At 41.9% G+C, this 19,975-nt stretch overlaps 2 protein-coding genes across 3 annotated transcripts; one reads left to right on the forward strand and one right to left on the reverse strand.

Moving 5' to 3' along the window:
• The first annotated feature begins 1,369 nt into the window (after positions 1-1,369).
• klhl22 (kelch-like family member 22) lies at positions 1,370-10,598 on the forward strand. 2 transcript variants are annotated; one of them, XM_033618472.2, is made up of 7 exons: positions 1,370-2,207; positions 3,846-4,011; positions 4,099-4,422; positions 4,572-4,981; positions 6,237-6,429; positions 6,593-6,826; positions 8,143-10,598. In XM_033618472.2, exons 1-7 carry the CDS (start codon positions 1,960-1,962, stop codon positions 8,482-8,484), a joined length of 1,917 nt encoding a protein of 638 aa, XP_033474363.1. In that variant the 5' UTR covers positions 1,370-1,959; the 3' UTR covers positions 8,485-10,598. The 2 variants fall into 2 exon arrangements, with proteins under 2 accessions (XP_033474363.1, XP_033474364.1); XM_033618473.2 differs by having other exon boundaries at positions 4,099-4,410.
• A 4,756-nt stretch (positions 10,599-15,354) lies between these two features.
• Positions 15,355-19,072, reverse strand: tbx16 (T-box transcription factor 16). Its single transcript, XM_078170883.1, has 8 exons — positions 17,952-19,072; positions 17,742-17,844; positions 17,188-17,352; positions 16,849-16,995; positions 16,692-16,762; positions 16,447-16,535; positions 16,145-16,358; positions 15,355-16,057 (listed from the first exon to the last, which is right to left on the reverse strand). The coding sequence occupies exons 1-8, from the start codon at positions 18,068-18,070 to the stop codon at positions 15,619-15,621; spliced, it is 1,347 nt and encodes a 448-aa protein (XP_078027009.1). The 5' UTR covers positions 18,071-19,072; the 3' UTR covers positions 15,355-15,618.
• Positions 19,073-19,975: the final 903 nt, after the last annotated feature.

Genomic DNA, 19,975 nt, shown 5'->3' on the forward strand with positions numbered 1-19,975 from the left:
AAATGATATATGCAAATTGAAACCTCGGCTGAAGATGAATGAGACTGTAAAACCTAAGCAATAAGGAAGCCTCAATTTTTTTATAAAAAAAAAAAAAAGAACATCTTGACTGGCTGCCTTAGAAAATCTATTTGGCAGCTCATGCAATTATCAAACCCTGGGAAATCAATCTGGAAAGCATTTGATCAGATGGAGACCAAATATTGGAGGGGCAAAAACGCTATATCCAACAAACAGTTGGCAAGAATGATAAGAATTACTTTAGACTTGGCAAATCAAAATTCTTTCCATTTTGATTTTTTTGTTTGTCACCTAAATTTATTATTTACAGACAAAGATATATTTTTCTTGTTTAAATAAACTTTTGATAGAACTGCTTTCACTGCAATTTTGTGATTCAAAGTAGGTAAATTGTGCCAGTAAGTGGAGGAAAAAAGTAAGCAATACCATACTGTAATCCATTACAGACAAGTTAATGTCTAATATTAAGAGAGGAAGTACATAAATATTACCTATTACCTTTTAATTATTTATGCAATAATTATTATATATTATTGTAATGTAACTGGTACAGGCACGATTGTATGAATGGGCTTACCTGACAAAGCCCCAGGGCCCCCCCGGCCTTCATCTGCAAAATTCCAACCAGGAAGAGATGCAAAGACACAAAATGACTACAACTACTAGGCCTACTGTGTCTACTACTACTTTGTCTGTCAGTCTCTGTCCTACGGAGGAGAGGTGGTGGGGCCTTTTACATGTGTGTACCCAAGAGCGTGTTGTCACATAAACTGGTCATGGGTTCAGGCGGTCCTTATAGCCTAACTACTGCTGTGTAGTACATCAATCTTTGTAATAGCTGGTAACTGGAGCCACTGAAAAAAGCAATGACGCAAAAACGGTTCATACTGACCCCTGAGTGGTAGTGGAGTAGATGTGTAAAGTCACAGAAAATGCAAATAGCTTATTTAAGTGGGCTCAAAACTGACTACTTATGCACAGTAAAGAGCAAATGTACTTTGGACTGCTTTCAGCTTCAGGTGTATTTGTATGACACAGAGACCCAGAGGAACTGGCCTCAGAGACATTTCAGCAGGAAACAGCATCCTCTTGTGTTTAGAAAAAGAGTCGCACTATCTAAACCTATCTTGAACTAAATACTTCTTTTTATCAGTATTAAAAACATGAACTAAATTAGAGATTAAACATAATCTAATGGCTAATTCTGCACACTCTAACACTATTATGTTAAAGGACAAACTGAAACAACTATATTATTGTCTGCAGAGTGACAGTGGCCTCTGATTGGCTCTTTCTAGGAAACTGGGCGGGACAGTACGGCAGCAACGACCAATAGCGTGCGAGCTCACTGTCCGACACCAAAAAGTAAACAGACTTGTTTTGATCTGTCAAAAAATCAGGCGACTGTGCTAGTCGTTTCACGCAGGAGTTGATGTCACTGTGACCAAAGTGTAAACGCAAAACGGTTTGTTTTCGATGAACACGAAGATATTTTCGTGCAGTCGTGTTGCCTCAGTTTTCCAGTGTCTTTAAGAGTCTGGCTCGGTGTTTTTATAATGCGTTACATCAGCTAGCAGGCTAACCTGCTGATAGCATGCTAGATTACTGTATGTTTTAACTAACTTGACGTTAGCTGACAGCAGTGGCAGCTAGCTGCAGGGCGACGGCAGGGCGTATGTATGTAGTTGTATGCTTTCACGTTTTCTAATTGCACTGTAGGCTAGATACTGGCGTGAATCTTGTGCGTAACTTGCTATAGATCTGTGACGTTAATGTTACACTGACATTTCCAGCAACTACCCTTTAGCCGCTAGCTGCCCAGCCTGTTCCTTGTGTCCGTGTGTATTTCTCTACATGCCGACAGCAGTTGTGGCTTAAATTTATAACAACTATGTGAAGAAAACTTAGAATGGTGTTAGTACTGGACAGATAACAGTGATGAAGCCTGAACATCAGCACCCTGCCATGGCTGAGGATGGAAAGCTGAGCCCAATGGGAGGACGCGCTGGCTCATCAGGCCGCCTGGGCCGACAGACCTACAAAAGTTCAGCCCATTTCCGCAGCCTGCTGGACGGCCTGCTGGCTCTCAGACAAAGTGGCACTCTGTTTGATGTGGTGCTGCTGGTGGAGGGTCGACCCATCCAAGCCCACCGTATACTTCTGGCAGCCTCTTGCGATTATTTTAGGTAAAACTCACAGCAAGTCTCATTGTTGCTTTACTTCAGTTTTCTCAATTCAGTTCTATTTTTATTTATTTGTGTAGCTGCATCAGCAAGATGCACCCCATGCACTTGTGTTTCCACCCATGCAAATACCAATCAATTTAAAAACAAAGAAGCACATAGAGTAGCACTCTGTGTACAGGCAGCACTGACATGCAGACCATTGACTGTGACTGCAAGCCCATTTGCTTTATTTATTCCTGTCTAGTTACATAAACAACAGCACATTGTAATCAACAAGTGCAGGTGTCAGCAGTCAAGGCTTGGTACAGAGTCCAGTTTAAACAAAGTTTCTCCTCTTTCTCCATCCCCTGCAGCATATCTGTGTTGTCATCTGATCAGCAGTGGTGTGCACATTTTAAGTTTACTTAGTAGTTTCTGTTTACTTGTACTTTATTTATGTTTACTTGTCTGCGTCAATCATGACCTAAATATATTAACCTGCAGCTTTCAAGGACAACACTGAGTAGGTCACAGACACAATCACTAATGTCCAGTCAGCCAGCAGTGTATATATGACATAAGGGAGTGATACAGATAAGTGTATTGAATGTGAAGTCAAGTATTGTACTTTGTATTGGTGTGTAGCTTACTGTGCACAGGGAGAGGAAAATACTTCTCTGTGGTATTCATTGCTCCAATAAACCAGAGCCCTACTGTTGGTAGGTAGCCCTTTAATCCCATTATAATGCTAAAAGTAGGCAAAGATAAGGCTCTAATGTCCCTTTAAAGAGATGCTTTACTGTATCAGGTGTTCTTTGTACCAGCAGTTGAAAAGTAAAAAACACTGAGGAGCTGTACATTCAATGAAGATTTAGTTGATTCCTGGGTAGAATATGAAACAATGGAGCCCACCACCTTTCCTACATAAGAGCGAGACACATAGACTTTGTTACGGGTTTGCATCTCTTTATAATTGTTAAGCATCTTTTTAGGTTTTTGTGTCTCCTTTTGGTTGTTTTGTGTCTTTTTTTAGTCGTTTGGGTCTCTTTCAACTAATTTTGTGTCTCATTGAGGTAATTTTGTGTTTCTTTAAGGTAATTTTGTGTATTTTTGGGGGGCTTTTGTGTCGCTCTGCAGTCATTTTGTGTCATTTGTGATTATTTCGCGTCTCTCTGCAGTTCCTATGCATATCTTTGTGGTCTATGTCGTGTCTCTCTGTGGTCATTTTGGGTCTTTTCCTGGTTGGTACGTGTTAATTTGAGTGACATTTTGCAGGTTAAGGCCAGGGGCCCCCCCCTGAAACTTTGGTCCCCTGGGCCAATGCTCAGTAGGTCCGTTCAGTAATCCATCCGTGGGTTGAAGGCTTAAAAAGGTTTTCTGATAGTTACAGAAATCTCAGCATCAGGACTATTAGAATTGCTTTCCTGGTTTTTCAGGGTATTTCTCGGCTAAACAGAAACCTTGTTTTTTGGTATTTCATCTTAATCAGACAGTTCATAGTTGAAAATGACAGAGAAAACAATACGATATCAGGTGAATATCATGCAGCAAAAGTACCAGGCAGCATTGAAATTGGGATGATTGTGGCCACGTGAAATGCAACCAGGCCACCAGATTACCCACCATAAGCCATAATAATATGTCACTGTTCTTCACTAGGGGAATGTTTGCTGGGGGCCTTCGGGAGACACAGCAAAAGGAGATCCCAATTCATGGAGTATCCTACATGGCCATGAAGAAAATACTTGACTACATCTACACTTCAGAGATCGAGTTAGACCTGGAGTGTGTGCAGGAAGTCCTGATAGCTGCCACGCTAGTTCAGGTGAGCTCTTTGTTGTTCTTTTGCCAGATCACATTGTTCTTTGAAATGTTGTCCTCATCTAATCTGTGTACTTTTTGTGTTTTAAAGCTTGAGATTGTCATCGGCTTTTGCTGTGATTTCCTTTTCTCCTGGCTGGACGAGAGCAACGTTTTAGAGGTCCATAATCTAGCTGATCTGTACGGACTGCAACAGCTTAATGCCAGGATCCACTCCTACATCCTCAGGAACATCCAGACTTTGTCTCGCACCGACGTGTACCGACAGCTCCCCCAAGATGTAGTCTTCAGAGCACTGAACAGTGACGAACTTCAGGTGAACAGTGAGAATGAGGCGTATGAGGCGGCTCTTCACTACCACTACAGTCCTGTGCAGGTGGAAACTGACCAGGTCTACTTGCAGGTCAGTCCCAAGGTGTGTTGGCATTTTGTACTCATCTTTTCATCTCCACATTATATATATACCTGCTTAGTTTTACTGTGCCGTAGTTTTAACCAACTTTGTTGAAGCTCTATAAGCCTGAACTGGCAATCACCTAATTTTTTAATCTTTTTGACCCAAAGGACAATCTCAAGATGCTTGATGCTGTCCGTTTCTGCCTGATTGAGAAACACATGTTGCAGAGGCTGTTTGGCAGACTGAACCAGTGTCCACTGAAGGATTCTGTGTCTGCTGCCCTGCGGTACCATGAGCAGGAGATCTGGCAGCCTGTCCTGCAGAGCCCTCTCACCCAGCCACGTTCAACCCTCCACTGCATATTGGGCTTTGGGGGTATGTTCACCTCCAGCTCCCTCACAGACAACGAGCATTTGTTTCAGGTGTTCCATCCGAGCTGGGGGGAGTGGAGGACACTCACTGCAGCTCACGCTCCCCGAATGTCCAACCAGGGCATTGCTGTGCTCAACAATTTTGTTTATCTAATTGGAGGAGACAAGAACACCAGTGGGTTTCGTGCAGAGACCCGCTGCTGGAGGTGAGAGCCCATCCCATTTATTTAGTTTAAAAGAGTGTAGATCTGAGCTGCTGGTGGATTTAAATTGTGTTCTATTTAAGACTGCACCTTGCACTCATTTTCTTTATTGATTAATCTGTTGATTCTTTCTCTCAATTTATTGTTAATCTTTATTAGAGCTGAAATGATGATTCAAAAAATTGATCAGTTGATTGATTAATCAGCAGCTATTTTCTGCCACTGCACCAGCCTTGGATGGAGCACTTTGCTTTCGGGCTGCTTGGTCATCTCATTCTCATGGACGTGGTATCTTAAGAAGACCCTGAGGGAATTCCCTTAAATTTGGCACAAACCTCCACTTGGACTCAAGATTGAAATGATTAGGTCTGGTGCACAAAGGTCAAGGTCACTGTGACTTTGTAAAACATGTTTTTGGCCATAACTTTAGAATTCATTCACTAATTGTGACAAAATTTCACACAAATGTCTGTGTGGCTTTTTATATCCAAAAGGTCAAAGGTCAATGAAATGATTAGGTCTGGTGCGCAAAGGTCAAGGTCACTGTGATTTAAGTAATGCAAGCACAGTTTTCTGGCAGTTATTCAACATCATAACTCAGGAACAGAAGGGGAGACATTTAGTTAGACATTGAATGGGTGACTCTAATTTTGGGTACCCACCTTCAAACTGTGGTGATCGTTTTTGCTGCTTTTTTTTTTTTTTTTACAAATAACAAACATTTTAAGTTTAGTTTCTCTAAGGAAAGTATGTAGTGAGCAGAGTGTTTTAACAGTTCCTGGGGCATAAACTATTAAGTGGCATCACTGTTTAACTACGGCAAACATATCTTTGGCATTTCTGTGCTGCAGTCACTTGTTACCTATCATCGACGGGGTGACATATTTGCAGATAAAGGTGTATTTGCAATAAGCTAATATTGGCTAATATATAAGCCACATGATTTGTTGATCGTGCTCTATAGAATGTTAAACAATCATTTCAAATGTCAGTGTGTTCTCAGACTGCTTGCTTTGTCTGACAAACTGTTCAAAGTCCAGAGAAATGCAGTTAGACTGATATAAAAACAGAGAAGCGCCATAACCTGACATAGAAGGAGCTAGAACCAGTTTTTGTGAGGTATTTAGCTCGATATATATATTTAATCTATTTTCACTCGATCTGTAGAGTCCAATGGGTGTGCTCATACTCTTGTTAGTTTAATTTTAAAAGTCATATTTTTCCTTCACTGTTTTAATACTTGTTGGTTTTTCCCCAGATACGACCCTCGCCACAACAGCTGGTGCGCTATCCAGCCTCTGCAGCAGCAGCATGCCGACCACTGTGTTTGTGTGTTGGGCGGCCATATTTATGCTGTTGGAGGACGGGACTACAGCAATGAGCTGGACACAGTGGAGCGCTATGACCCACACACCAACGTGTGGGAGTTTGTATCACCCCTAAAGAGAGAGGTATGAGAATAGAGAAGATGAAACCAATGCATGTAATACTGCTGCCATCCACATGATGGTGCTACATACCCGCCTGTGTATTGGTAATGGGGCTTTCCTGTTATGTGCTAGGTATCCTCCTCTCCTTGAACTTCCTTTAATGCTAGTTTAACCTTCCTTCTAGGTGTACGCCCACGCAGGAGCAGTGTTAGATGGGAAAATGTATATAACATGCGGCCGTAGAGGGGTGGCGTACCTCAGAGAGACCTACAGTTTTGACCCTGTGGCCAATCATTGGACAGCATGTGCTGAAGGGCCGGTGGAGCGGGCGTGGCACGGCATGACTGCTGTCAACAGACGCATTTATGTTATTGGTGGAAGCAATGATGAGCATAGATATCGACGTGATGTCCTGAAGGTACTGTGTCACACGTCATCAGTGGTGTTTATTGTGACAGCAGTGCTAAGTCTCGCAGTCTGTCTCAGCCCTCTGTGTTCTTTTTCCTCACATTTCACACAGAGATGTTCTTGCATTATGACATTCTTGTTTTTTTTCTGTTTTCTATTTGTAGTGCATGCAAAAAGTTTTTTTTTAATGTCTCACGCCCTCGATTTCCTGATCTTCCCTCACTCCTCCCAGTCTCAAGGTTATTATAGTTCACTAAAACATAACAACAAACTAAAACTAGGTGTAGAAAAAAAGCATTTTAGTTAACTGAAATGAAGATTAAAAACTAGACTGTAGAATAAAACAAAAACTTACTGAAACAATATTGTTTACTCACAAAACTCACTAAAATAAAAATATACAGCAAATGTCTTTAGTTTAGGTCTTTGTCAATTTGGTCAAATTTGTCAACACAAGCATGAGGAGGCTTTGGTGCATACGTTTATAGAGACGGGATGTCTACATGACTGTGAGTCAACTGGCTTCAAAGAGTGCAGTGTTCGTATTGTAATACATATCCTTCATTTCCTTTATCTTGCCCCCGACAACCCCAGCCACTTTATTATAAAAAAAGAAAACTAAAAGTAATACTGAAATTAACAAAAAACTACTAACTGAAACGTAACTAAATTGAAATCATAATTAAAATCCAAATAAGAATAAAAACTAGTGAAAAATACAAAACTATAGCTCTGTTAAATCTTTCAAATTTGAATTAAAAAAATAGTCAATCATCTTTTGAGTCCATTCTTATTTCACCTTCTGATGAAGGCCTTTGTGAGCTAAAAAGCTAGCAGTTAACTAATTGAATTAGGTAGGAGCCAGAGCTGTGCTTTTTGACACACTAACAGGTTTGGGCAACATTTTAGAGTCATTTTTTTTTTCCCTTTTTTATGCTTCTGTGCCAGCATTAGCCCCGGCCAGAGTCATTATGTTTTTTGGGTTTGTCTGTCCATCCATCCCATCCTTGTGAACGAAGTATCTCCGGTCACCGTGTCCTTACAAAATGTTTTTGGCCACAACTCAAGAATTCATTTGCTAATTATAACAAAACTTCACACAAATGTCAAACAGGATAAAATTATAATAAAGAAACATTAGGTCAGACACTGAATGGGTGACTCTTATCGTGGGTGCCCACCTTCAAACTGTGCTGATTGTGTAGATCTTCTGTGAGTGAAGCATCCATGTTTTCACAGACACACATGTAAACTGTAAGAGAAAATTGACTGGTGCGTGAATGCACACAATTGCAGGGCAGTAATTCTCCTTTTTTTTGTCCTTAGGTGGCATGCTTTGACCCTGAAGCCAACTCTTGGTCTTTACTGACCCCCCTCCCTGCAGGACATGGAGAACCCGGCATAGCCGTGCTGGACAGTCGCATCTATGTGCTGGGAGGACGCTCTCATGACAAAGGCAACAGGATGAAATACGTTCACGTGTACAACACCGACACAGACGAGTGGGAGAATGAGACGGAGTTTAAGGAGCGAGTCTCTGGGCTGGCAGCCTGCGTGGTGCTCATGCCACCTGCTGTGATCAACCAGGCCAGGGGCTGGGAGCAGCGTACCAAGGCCTCATGGGAAGACGTGGACATGGACAACTCAGAGGACTCTAGTGAGGACTGAAGCAGCTGTTTTGAACTCAATGTCTGAGCACTGGAGACTGTCATGCACTTTTCTGACAAAGCATGTTGAAGAACATGGAGGATTTTTTTTTTTTTTTTTTTGGCAATGGTTATGAGAGCATCGTGTCCTTCTTGCACTTTGAGTGCCTCTGAACCAAAGTGTCAGTCAGGTTCAGGACATTTGCACACCTTTTTGTTACTTTTGAAATATCTTCTTAGATAATCACACTCTGTCCGTGAATACCTTCTAATATGCTACTGTCTGTCACTGATCCCTCATGATTACCTGTCACTGTAGCTGCCTCTACATTGTTTATCATAGAGAGAACCTCTGTATCCTCAAGGGACAGGAAGCAGCGAGACTTCTGGCTATGCAATAACATGGTAATAGGAATGATTCTCAGCAGCCTGGGTTTTTTCTTTCAGGATTTTTTGAAATAGGATCTTCTGAAATGTTGTTTAGACTTCAGAGATTTACAGCCAGTGCTTACATTTTAGCTAAATTGTTGAAGCTGAGAATTAAAGGTCAGGTGTGTAGGATCTAGTGCAGGGGTCTGCAACCTTTGCCATTAAAAGAGCCATTTTTGACCAAAAATAATTTTAAAAAATCTGTGTGGAGCTGCAAAACATGTTTGAGCCTTATAATCAAGGTAAATAGCCTATTAAGTCTAAATTAGCATATGCTTATGGTCTAAATAAGCATTTGTTAATATGTTTTACCACAAGGTGGACACTACAGGGCACTATTAATAATTATCTGGTACTTAAATTTTGCAGAGCTAGCAGTGAGAGCAAACAAATCTGTCCACGTACTACTGCATTTTCTATTTTATTCAATTTACTTTTTTGGATTTGGCATCCATAGCTAACCAGCCACTGCTATCGAGGTTCAGCAACATTTGGATTCATAGAATGAATTTCCATTGACTTCTTTTCTCAAAGGCTCCAGGAGCCACTGGACAGGGGCTAAAGAGCCACATGTGGCTCCGGAGCCACAGGTTGCCTACCCCTGATCTAGTGGCATCAAGCGGTGAGGTTGCAGAACCAGAACTTCTTCTGTGTGCCAAGCATGTAGGATAACTATGGAGGCAAATGTGAAAACTGAACCGCCCTGTCTAGTGTCAGTATTTGGTTTTTCCAATCTAGGCTACTGTAGAACAACATGGCGGACTCCATTAAAGAAGACCTGCTCTGTATGTGGACATAAATGACTCAGTCTAAGGTATCAGGAACACAACTATTCTCATTTTCAGGTGATTATAAACTAATAAAAACATAGTTATGAATATTATTTACCATTTCTGCCAATAGATGCCCCTAAATCCTACACACTGGGCCTTTAAATTTAGTTCACATCTCCACCTTTGTGGTTACTGGTTAATGCCAGTTACTGTAATTAAGTTCTCTTCCCATCCAAACTACTGAGTGATTGTTAACTTGTTACATTTTAACATTGTGCCTTGTTTTGTGGTTACATCCTGAACTTGTGTTGTGAAGTGTTTTTTATGTTTCCATGTATTCTGTTGGTGAGGATGAGCCTTAGGTATTGTGCCTCTGACATCACAATTTGTTTTGATTTGTGTTTGTACCTGAATGACGAGGTGCCGCTGCTACAGGCTGAAGACCCCAGCTCATGATACGTTGCCATGTCTGTGAATCACTAACGAATGTTGAGTCTTGATATTTCTGTGATGAAAACCAAACCACTGTTGTAATTATTTTTGTGTCCTTTGTTGAACTTTCATTCTCAATAAGTTATTGCATTACTGAATCCAAAGAGCACAATGAGGGGTAGTTCTAGAATATTTCCATTAGCTGAGTCGAGCTTTGCTTCATGCTTCTGCTTGTTGCCTCAGTTAATTGTTATGCTGTTTAATATAAGCATTTAGGAAGTTTAATGACACCCGCTCCACTGTGTATCACTTATTACACTGTCATAGGAAAAACTCCAGGAACAATTCTGTTTTAAAGTGAACTTTTGTTTGTCATTTAATGAGAGTTAAGTGTTTAGGAAAAAATGCAATGTATTAGAAGACACTGTTACACAAGATATGCAAACTTAGTATCCTGTTCATGACATGAGTTTTGGAATTTAATAAAGACAGTAATATATGACTTTTGTCACGCATGCACAAGTCAGTTGGGGTATTTTAGTTTAGTTTTAGTTAGATTTCTGTTGTGGAAATGTATGCAAAAAGGGCTTAGTTAATGAGATAATGCCTCATTGGCATATTTAAACATGAACTATTGCAAAACCCGTAAACAAAAAAATAATCGTCTTAATGTTAGTAATCAGTTGAGGGGATTTCTATGGTGATATTTACATACACCAACCTTTCTGCTGTTATTCCTCTCTATTGTCAAGGTTATTACTAAGGGGTTTGTTCATACATCATTCATAGCCTGATTTATAGAGCATTTTATTCCTAAAACATGCCAATTTTTTTTTTTCTTTTTTTTTTCTGATTTATGGAGTGACAAAAAGAGATATCCACAATCCCCACAGTAAAAGCCTTTGGCTATCATGTCAACAAAATGAAACAATTATATTGAACCTGGCTTCATCCAGGGTTAGGTTCTTTGTTGTGGAAATGAATGCAAATCAGCATACATGTATTTAAACAATGCCTCATGCCTCTGTTAAGACAATTTATTGTCATTTTTCCTATTTGGTGACTTCTGCATTAAGAGTCTTCCTCTACTGGATTAGATGGAAAAAGAATAAAAAACACACATAATTAAGTTTCCTAATCAAAAAATAATAATTTTGCTAATGATGTATGAGTGCATTTAGTGTCGAAATCCACCTTTACAATACTTTTTTGTAATTGGAACATGATTGGGTTCTGAACGGGTGAAACAGTTAACCAAATAAATAACATAAGTTAAAAAAAAAAAAAAAGAGCAATTGGGGTCTGATGAACACAATGTTCCTAAAACCATTGTTACATCCCCGTTTGGGATTTAGAACTTGTGTTGTTGCTCTTTATGTAATTTCATGTTGCTGTGTAATTCAGCAGTCTCATAAACATAATAGAAAATCTGATGAAAAAAACCCCACTGATGATTGCCGTCCTTGTATGAACTCCCCTCAGTGGTGCTTGCTGCCTCATGCACTTTTATTCTGCCCAGTCTCTACTAGTTCCTCTCCATTTGGCCCTCCACTCCATCAGCTTTATGAAGGCTGACTGCTGCTTTCCTCTCCAAGGCTGTTTCATCTGCATCTGTTACCCCCCGCCAGCCCTAAGTGAGTGTCCCCCTCCTCCCTCCCTGTTTCACACTGTTGTGCCAGCCCCAACTAAGTTGTCTGGTAGGATGTGCTGACACCAGCACTGGACATCCAGGATCAACAATCTGTTGCATTTATGCGTCTTTTCATTCTAAAGCCGTAGTACCACCTGGGGGATACTCAAGACATATGTCATGCACTTAACCGCGTCAGTGGCCTTTACAGGCATCTGAGTGCAGGTCGATCTGGTGCTCTTTGCTGGACCCATTATCAGAGCAATTAAAAGGCCCAAATTACCCATTGATGTAGAGCTATGCAGATTAAACCCAGAGGAGCCGTGGATGTGCCTGTTGAGGGAATTTTACTAAGTGCTCACTTTCATTCTTGTTTCTTCTTTGTGTGTGGCAGAGCAGGAGGTCCTCAGCCAGCTTATCTGGCAACACGTCAATAGAGGACAAAGAAAGTCACCTGTGGATGGAGATCTGGACTTTAAAAGGCTCCTTTTCACTGAAAGTCAACGTTCCTCCTTTAAATCACAAATCTACCTCAGGCAACCTTCACACACAGTAGACAGGAACAATATAATTATATCAAAATACAGAGCAGAGGAGCACAATACATTAACATTTATGGAGCTATATGTGACATTTTGAGCACATCTATGAGTCTGAGGGTGCTCTCACACCTGCCCTGTTTGGTTTGGTTCAATCGAACTCACGTTTGATTGCCCCCTTAATGCGATTCATTTGGCCAGGTGTCAACACAGCAATCACACTCAGGTGCTCACCAAAACAATGAGACCTTCTTGAAGAGGTGGTCTCAGTCTGGGTACAGACAAACTCTAGTGCAGTTTGTTTGTGGTGGGAACGTGTTCCGACATTGATCTGAACCAACTACAGTCACATTACACATTGTTTGGGTTAAACATGAGTATGTTACAGTCCTGGAGGATTATTAATGTGTGCCTCCTCCTGTACTGCCTTGATATGCACATCCAATGGACCTAAGCATTGTTTTCCAGTTGGAGCCGCACCTCATTTTCAAACTGTATGGTTTGACTTAAATGAACAATGAACAACAATATAGTCCACGATGACCAGCACTAAAATCAACCTGCGTAGCTGTCCCTCCATTGTGACATTAGAAAGTGTCGCATTTAACTTGCAAGTGTACTCTTCTTCAATGTTTGGTTTACTTCCTGTCTGACCAATCAAGAGCAGCTTTCTCTTCTGGTGTACTTGTAAATGCTGCCATGAGAGCATGAACCAACTCCAGGCAATTATGCAACTTTGTAACAAAATTAGTCCCTGATTCAGACCACAGCTGGGTCTGAGAGCACCCTAAGTCAGGATTGCATGCACATGTTCTCAACATGGAGGTAGGTGAACCACCAGCTAGCAGCTAGTAAAGCTAATACCACAAACAGTGCTAACAACTGCAATTGTGCTGGCAGGGGTAACGGTGTTAACCTTGGGGGGAACCAGCGTTTTCAGCAGTGGCCGCTGTATGAGCTCAGTACAGAATAGCGGTAATTAGCTAGCCGGCGGTACACATATACAGTGATTCAAATGCACATAAGGCCAGACCATGTACCACAATGAAGAACAGAGAAATTCGAAAAACAAGACATACAGAGGGTGCGTGATTTCATTTCCTTCTCAGGATGCCATCACTCCACTATATCTTAAATAGTTGTTTGCTGCTATATTAATGTTCTGAATGTCTATCAGAACCTTTAAGGTTGTAAATAGTTGCTTAGTTTTAATGTATTTGGAATGAATCATATCAAAATATGAAAGATCCTTTATTTTTATATGAGAGAGGACTACTGACACTACATTTCAATTCATGTTTGGAAGTTAAGAGTAATTCATTATAAGGTATTGCTCCATGTTACAATGAAATATATCAAAGGGAAAACAAAAATTAAGAAGCAGGCCTACACAGAGTTAAGTCATTAGAGAAAAGCTGGTATCCCTTTTTTATTTAAGAAAGTTACAGTACAGTATAGCTGCTTAGTATTTAAGAAGTAATCGAAGTGGACTTTGTTATGTCTGAAGACGTTCAGTATTGTGTTCCTGTGCCTTTAAGTTTTCACTGCACTATGTACAGAGTGTCGAAAAGTGTAAGGTGTTGTCAGTTCAGTAAAGGCTCCTAGACGAAGCTACACGGAGTGGTTTTTGTCTCCATCCAAACACAATAGACTTTTCTTACCTTATTTGTTAACACGTATTTTAAGGGAAAGGACCAAACTTTTCCCAAAGTATATTTCCAGCTACCCCACCAGGACATTACATCAGGTACTGTGAATATTTTGTGTTGTGCACTGACAAATATCATATCTCATTTTGTCTGTAATTACAGATTATATGCGTAAATGATGTGGGCACAAATCCCACCTTCTGAATCATCATGTATGATGCCAAACAGCATCCTGTGGCAGACTCTTTTTAATGTTCTGTCTTTGATGATTTTATTTGCCCTGTTCCTCACAATTTGATTTCATCTTTATTGGGTTTAATGAAAAAGATGTCTTCTGGGAGATATAACCTCATCATATCTCAGAAATTGAAGTTCATCACAGTGACCTTTTCACCCAGCAGTGTAGATTCCTGTTCAGATCTCAATTTACTTTCCCTCATTAAAGTGGGTAAATGAAGTGTGTGTGCAACATACAACTGGGTAAGTCTGAGGTTTGACGTAGTGATTCAAGAAGCCTCCAAGATAATGAATCACACTGAGTAAAATCCACACCACAGCAGAACTGTGGATGACCTCCCCCACCTCCTCCTCCTCCTCCTTCCCCCTGGACTTTACAACAGTCATTAGCAGCTCATATCCACCCAGGGTGGAGGCGATGGGCCCGGCCTGTGTTTTTCAGTTGTGAAAGGGAGCCAACAGCCCCCCATTTTCATGCTTTGTAAGGCTCATTGAGATGGAGAATGAGAGTCGTGCAATGCTTTATGATGCTGGTGGGTAAACCTCAGCAGGTGAGCCGGAGTCACAGTAATGCAATGTCTTTAATGCATGCTGGGCCTGTCGAAACTACAGAGTGGCCCTTGTTAGATCAACAAAGAGGAAATACAAACAAACGCTACCAAAGGATGTGATGCCTATCAGAGCTGGCCAGGTACAAAGCATACAGATGTGCACCCACAAACAAAGACACTTCCACAATACACTCATTCGTTTTAAAAACTTGCTGTATGCAGAACACAGATTGGATGAAAGCCTAAATTACAGATAGGAAATTTGCAACACCATTGCTCATACAACTATATGAAGGCCCAGATAGGAATCAGAAGGTTGATAATGATAAAGTAGTAATGAGGAAAAGTATTACTTACAACCTCCATATGTTTTAATTTATTGTGTTATTACATTAGTAAATTAGGGATCTTCTTGAAGAGCACTCTACCTTTGTTTGAGTAATAGAAAAGATAAAATGTAGATATTTTTTGTACAGACACAAGACATGTTACTTTCAGGTTTTTATTTTCAGTTCACATCACAATTTAAAGACGCACATAAATTGCACACTTATGTTTTATTCTTTCTTATGTTTTTTTTTTTTTTTTTTACAAAAATAATATTTAAACTTGAAGATGAGATGAAATACAAAATAAATAGACAATTCAACAACAAAACAATCAAACAGCATGGCGTAGCACACTTGAGTTTAAGTCAGCATAACCGGAGTCTAAATCCTTCCAGTCTGAACAGAAGGCGGCTCCTTAAACTTCTTCTCATCTTTCAGTTTTTCTATTGTTGTCGCAGGCCTCTGGCCCTCAGCCTGGACTGGGCATGCATTCTCTTAGCTGTGAGCACTGGATCAGCATTCTGTCAGGATGGCAGCAGCAGTAGTGGTAGCATCAGTAAAGTCACTCTCAGTCATTGAAGATCTCTTCACCAGCAGGAGTAAGAGAACAGTGGGTACTGGCTCCACTCAGCCACGTTGCCATGGTGATAACCATGGTGCACAGCTTGCGTGGTGTAGTCAGCGGTCAGGTGGTGAGGAGGGGGATACTGAGCAGAGCCGGGGCTGCTCCACTGGCCGAGGGGCTGCTCGGCACTGTATGGACTATAGATGTGGTGGCTGATCACACCTGGCTTGCTGGCCTGAGCCATGGTCATGTTGAGGACACCGGTGTAGTCCTGGTGGGCAGGGAGGTGCTGGGGGCCACAAGGGGAAGGGCCAACCTCATGTGTACGGGGCTTTGAAGAGTCATGGTCAGGGACAGTAGCGATGTCAGGGACTCTGGACTCAAAGCTGCTGCGTCCTGATCCACTGTTGCTGCTGCCGACACTGGAGGAGGGAGAGGGGGACTTTCCATACTCATGGAACCTGAAGGGTAAAAGGAAGGTGGTGAGTGTTTTGTTTATCATGACAATGTGTTGTACCTATTTGTTGTCTAACTTTACCAATATTCACCTGTATGGCTGGTAGGAAGCCGGAGCGGGAACAAGCTGCTCTGTGTTGTACATGTCCCTGTGGTCTGCCCCAGCGGGAGATTCAGTCCTCACATTGTGCTCCCTCTCAGCAGTCCACGGAGAGTAACGCTCCTCTTTGACGCCATCATCCTCCTTCCTTTTAGGCAGGTCTCCTTCCTCTGCGTCATAACCCTCATACGATGAGCGGCAGAAATCTGAGAAGATGCAATTTATCACATCAGTTTGGGATTACAGGAAAACAAAGTACAAACATCGACAGGAGATAGAGTCTTAAAGGTGTACCTGGTGGACTGTCCTCCTCTGAGTCTCTGTTCAAAATGTCTGACATCTTGGCTCGCTTCTCAAGGCAGGCAGGATTCTTGTTTGAACGCCTGTGGAGGAACATCAGGATCATTAAAACAATGCAATAACGTCCAATTCACTGCAAAGGAAATCCGTAGATCAAACCAAACTGGAATTGTTGTATGGCCCCTCCAGCTGTGCAGCCGTTATCATCAGGTGCTGCATGTGAGTAGTGTGACACCTACCTTTTTTTGTTGGTGCCTTCGTCCCGGAAACCTTTTGCAAATGGGTTGTGATCGATCTTCAGCTTTGTGATCTGAGGGGGAAATCAAATCAGTTAAAATCTCAATAATGTGTGTCCGGCCATCGGTTTTCATTGGTTTGCAGTGACAGAAAACTGACCTTGGTGTTCTGATATGCTGTGACCGCTGTGAAGGAAGTCTCGGGGAAGGTGAAGGTCTGGAAAACACTCCAGCGAACACTGAACAGGTCATCTGCCTGGACGATGTGGAAGCGTGGGTGGTAGCGATGCATGGAGTGCAAAATGATCTACAGATATAAAGAGGCTGATTAATTCAGAGCACTTTTTTGTACATTTTAAGCACTTTTACAAGTATGCACTTTGCCGCTTCCAAAGCATCAAGTCTGTAAGAGTCCACCAAGGACTTCAATTATCTGAGCAGTGTGGATATCATTTGGAAAGTTGTTGTTAAGCACCCAATTTCAAGTGCTCTTACTTACATGGCCATGCTGGTCGAGCGTATTGTTGGTGAGTTTGAGCTTGAGGAAGGAGACAGACTGCTTCATCCAGTGGCTCCCCGGGGCTGGAGAGTCGGGGTGGAGGTATGTCCTGCAGGGAGGCTGGGGCTCCGCTTTCCCTGCCACCTCCCATTTCTCTTTATTCCACTGTAGGAAGGAGACAGATAGTCAGTCAGTCTGTCACAGAGAAAGGTGTTATACAGAAGGAGCTGCATCTTCTTTCCTTCTCAGAGTGTGAGAGGAGAGTGGAGAGCCGACTGCTTGGCCAGTACCACCCATGGAGATAGGGGGTAGTACAGTGGGCTCCCAGCAGGGGATAGAAAAACAGGAAGAGATAGCACCCTTTGATGTACAATGTCAGGGGAGAGGGGGGGTGATAAACAGGGGATGTCTTGTCTGGGGATACTGGTAACCACCTACAGCCTATGGTAATTGAAGGCTATTTTTTAATTGTCATGGGATGAAATTTTATTTTTCTCAACTGATGGTGAAAGTTACCATGAGACTCATCGATAAGTGATAAAAAATAATCTTACCTTATACCTGAAGCCATCCTCAGGGACCATGTCAACCAGTAAGATGTACTTGGCACATGGAATAAGGCCGGATAGATTAATTTTACAGTGTGGAAACATCCTCCTGGAAAAAGCAAAAGGGGAACACGTGAGAAAGACGAGCAAAAGCAACAACACAGGGCACAACCTTCAAAACATTTTGCATTTAAAGGTTACATTGTGTCACCTTACCTGCCCGGTTTAGTGATAATCATCTCAGTTCCAATTTCATGGAAGGTCTTCCAGAGTTCAGGGTCCTCCAGAGTCATCCTGATGTTGCCTTGGAGATAGGCATCGGGGCCAGCGGCCATGGAGGAGGGAGGAGGGCCGCTGAAGTTGGGCTTCAAGTCTATAAATAAATAAAAAAATCATCATAACCACATGCTTCCTTCAAAGAGATAGAAGTCAGGATCAAGAAAGGTATGCTCATGATCAGACAAAACAGCTTAAGTGGTTGCGGATTTAGAGTCACTGATAGAAAGCCCAGCGTAAATCCAATGAAACACTCACCTCTGATGGACTGCATTGCTCAGGTTCAGTTGTATCACAGGAAAAGCTCAATACAGGTTCATGCACTGAGGGCCAATAAACAATCCAAGTATTTGTGATATCCAAGTGCTCTCCCTTCTCGATCCCCTGCCTCATGCGAAAAAAAAGATATCCAGCAGCTCAGGGAGTCAGGGGGTCAGTCAGTCTTGTTGCTGCGGGTAATTCAGAGATCAGGAGTCCTGCCAGAAGAGGTGACCATGACTTTTTAAGGGGAGCCCTGGTGTGGGTGGGGTCAGGAGAGCCATTCCCTGGCTTTGAAGTGGCACAATGATGAGTCCGAGCCCCGCTGTGATTGGAGGGTGCTGGAAATCAAAGAGACTTAACAGAGCCTTGATACCGTCCCCACAGGAAGGGGGATGGAGGAAATGCATCTTTATTAACTGCTAAGAGACTTTAAAACAAATATGGACGCACTTCCCTGCCGCAGAGTGGGGCTCACAGCGGCACCAGAATCTGTGTAAATATCATTCACACAGACATAACTATACGGTAAAATGGCATTTAGTGTGTTTGTGCAATGTGGTTAACACCCAGTGTAACACATCTACCAGAACTAATAGAAATGCAGTGGAGGATATTTTTAAATGGGAGAATTTTGTGTGTTTTGTGTGTGCACTGGAGGAGTTGTTATTCTCTTAAAAATAGCAGCATTTTCAAGAGTTTTCTCAAAGTACATAAATTATTCTAACACTTATTATCGCATATGCTCTTCATATTTACTGAAATTAGGTAAAAATAAAGGACTATTTTTTTCCACATCAAATATACGATTGCCTTTACACTCTTCTACATTCTCAGCTTTCTCCATAATAGAAATTACACAGTGGGTGTAAACCCATAATGGTGTAATGATACCATGCACTGTTTCTGCAGGTAACTTTTACCTGAGGGCATCCTCTGAGGCCTCTGCATGCAGTAGTGGATGTGCTGAGGTGGGGGGGGTTGTGTATTGGGGTGTCTAGACAGGCCCATGCTCTGATAGATAATCTCATTAGGCTAGTTTCCCTTGAAGCAGCTAGTTTCTGCATGTGGAGAAAGCCTTGTGTATAGGCAGGCAATTAACAGCCAGTTAGCACCACAAGCCCAAGTCAGCCTTGAATGGGACAGGAGGGGTCTGACAATAAAGACCTGCCACAACAACCCCAACGTCCTCCCACCATCCACATCCAGGGCAAAATCCACGGGTGTCATTCATAGGGCCTGTCTCCGCCTGTATCGTGCCGCGTTACCGCAGGCAAAACAAATGCTAAACGCTGCAGGCGTTAGCATAGAGGAACAAAATTAGACCACAGTCCCCCTCTTGTTTCCACTGACATGAACATTTGAATTGAGGTGGCTTTTCACATCTCATTCAACCTCTTTTCTAGCATCAACGCACCACTTCCACTTCTCATTGTATTCTCATGTCTGCATGCTGCATACAATACCTTCTGTGAGCTCTCTGACACTCACACACAAAGGATCTGTGTAACTGTATGGATATGTTTCCGTACTAAAACCATATGCAATACATGATGTAGGATTTCACAATCAATGTGTGCAGTGTAGAAAGAGTCTCAGAGTCTTAAAGGTGGCACAGCACTCTGTAAAATCAGCAGTTAAGTGAGCACAAAGAGATGTTCAGTGCTAGAGAGTCTTTGCTGTGAAAATATTGACCAGCCTCTTTA

Source organism: Epinephelus lanceolatus, chromosome 9 (assembly GCF_041903045.1).
Source record: "Epinephelus lanceolatus isolate andai-2023 chromosome 9, ASM4190304v1, whole genome shotgun sequence".
Taxonomy (NCBI): domain Eukaryota; kingdom Metazoa; phylum Chordata; class Actinopteri; order Perciformes; family Serranidae; genus Epinephelus; species Epinephelus lanceolatus.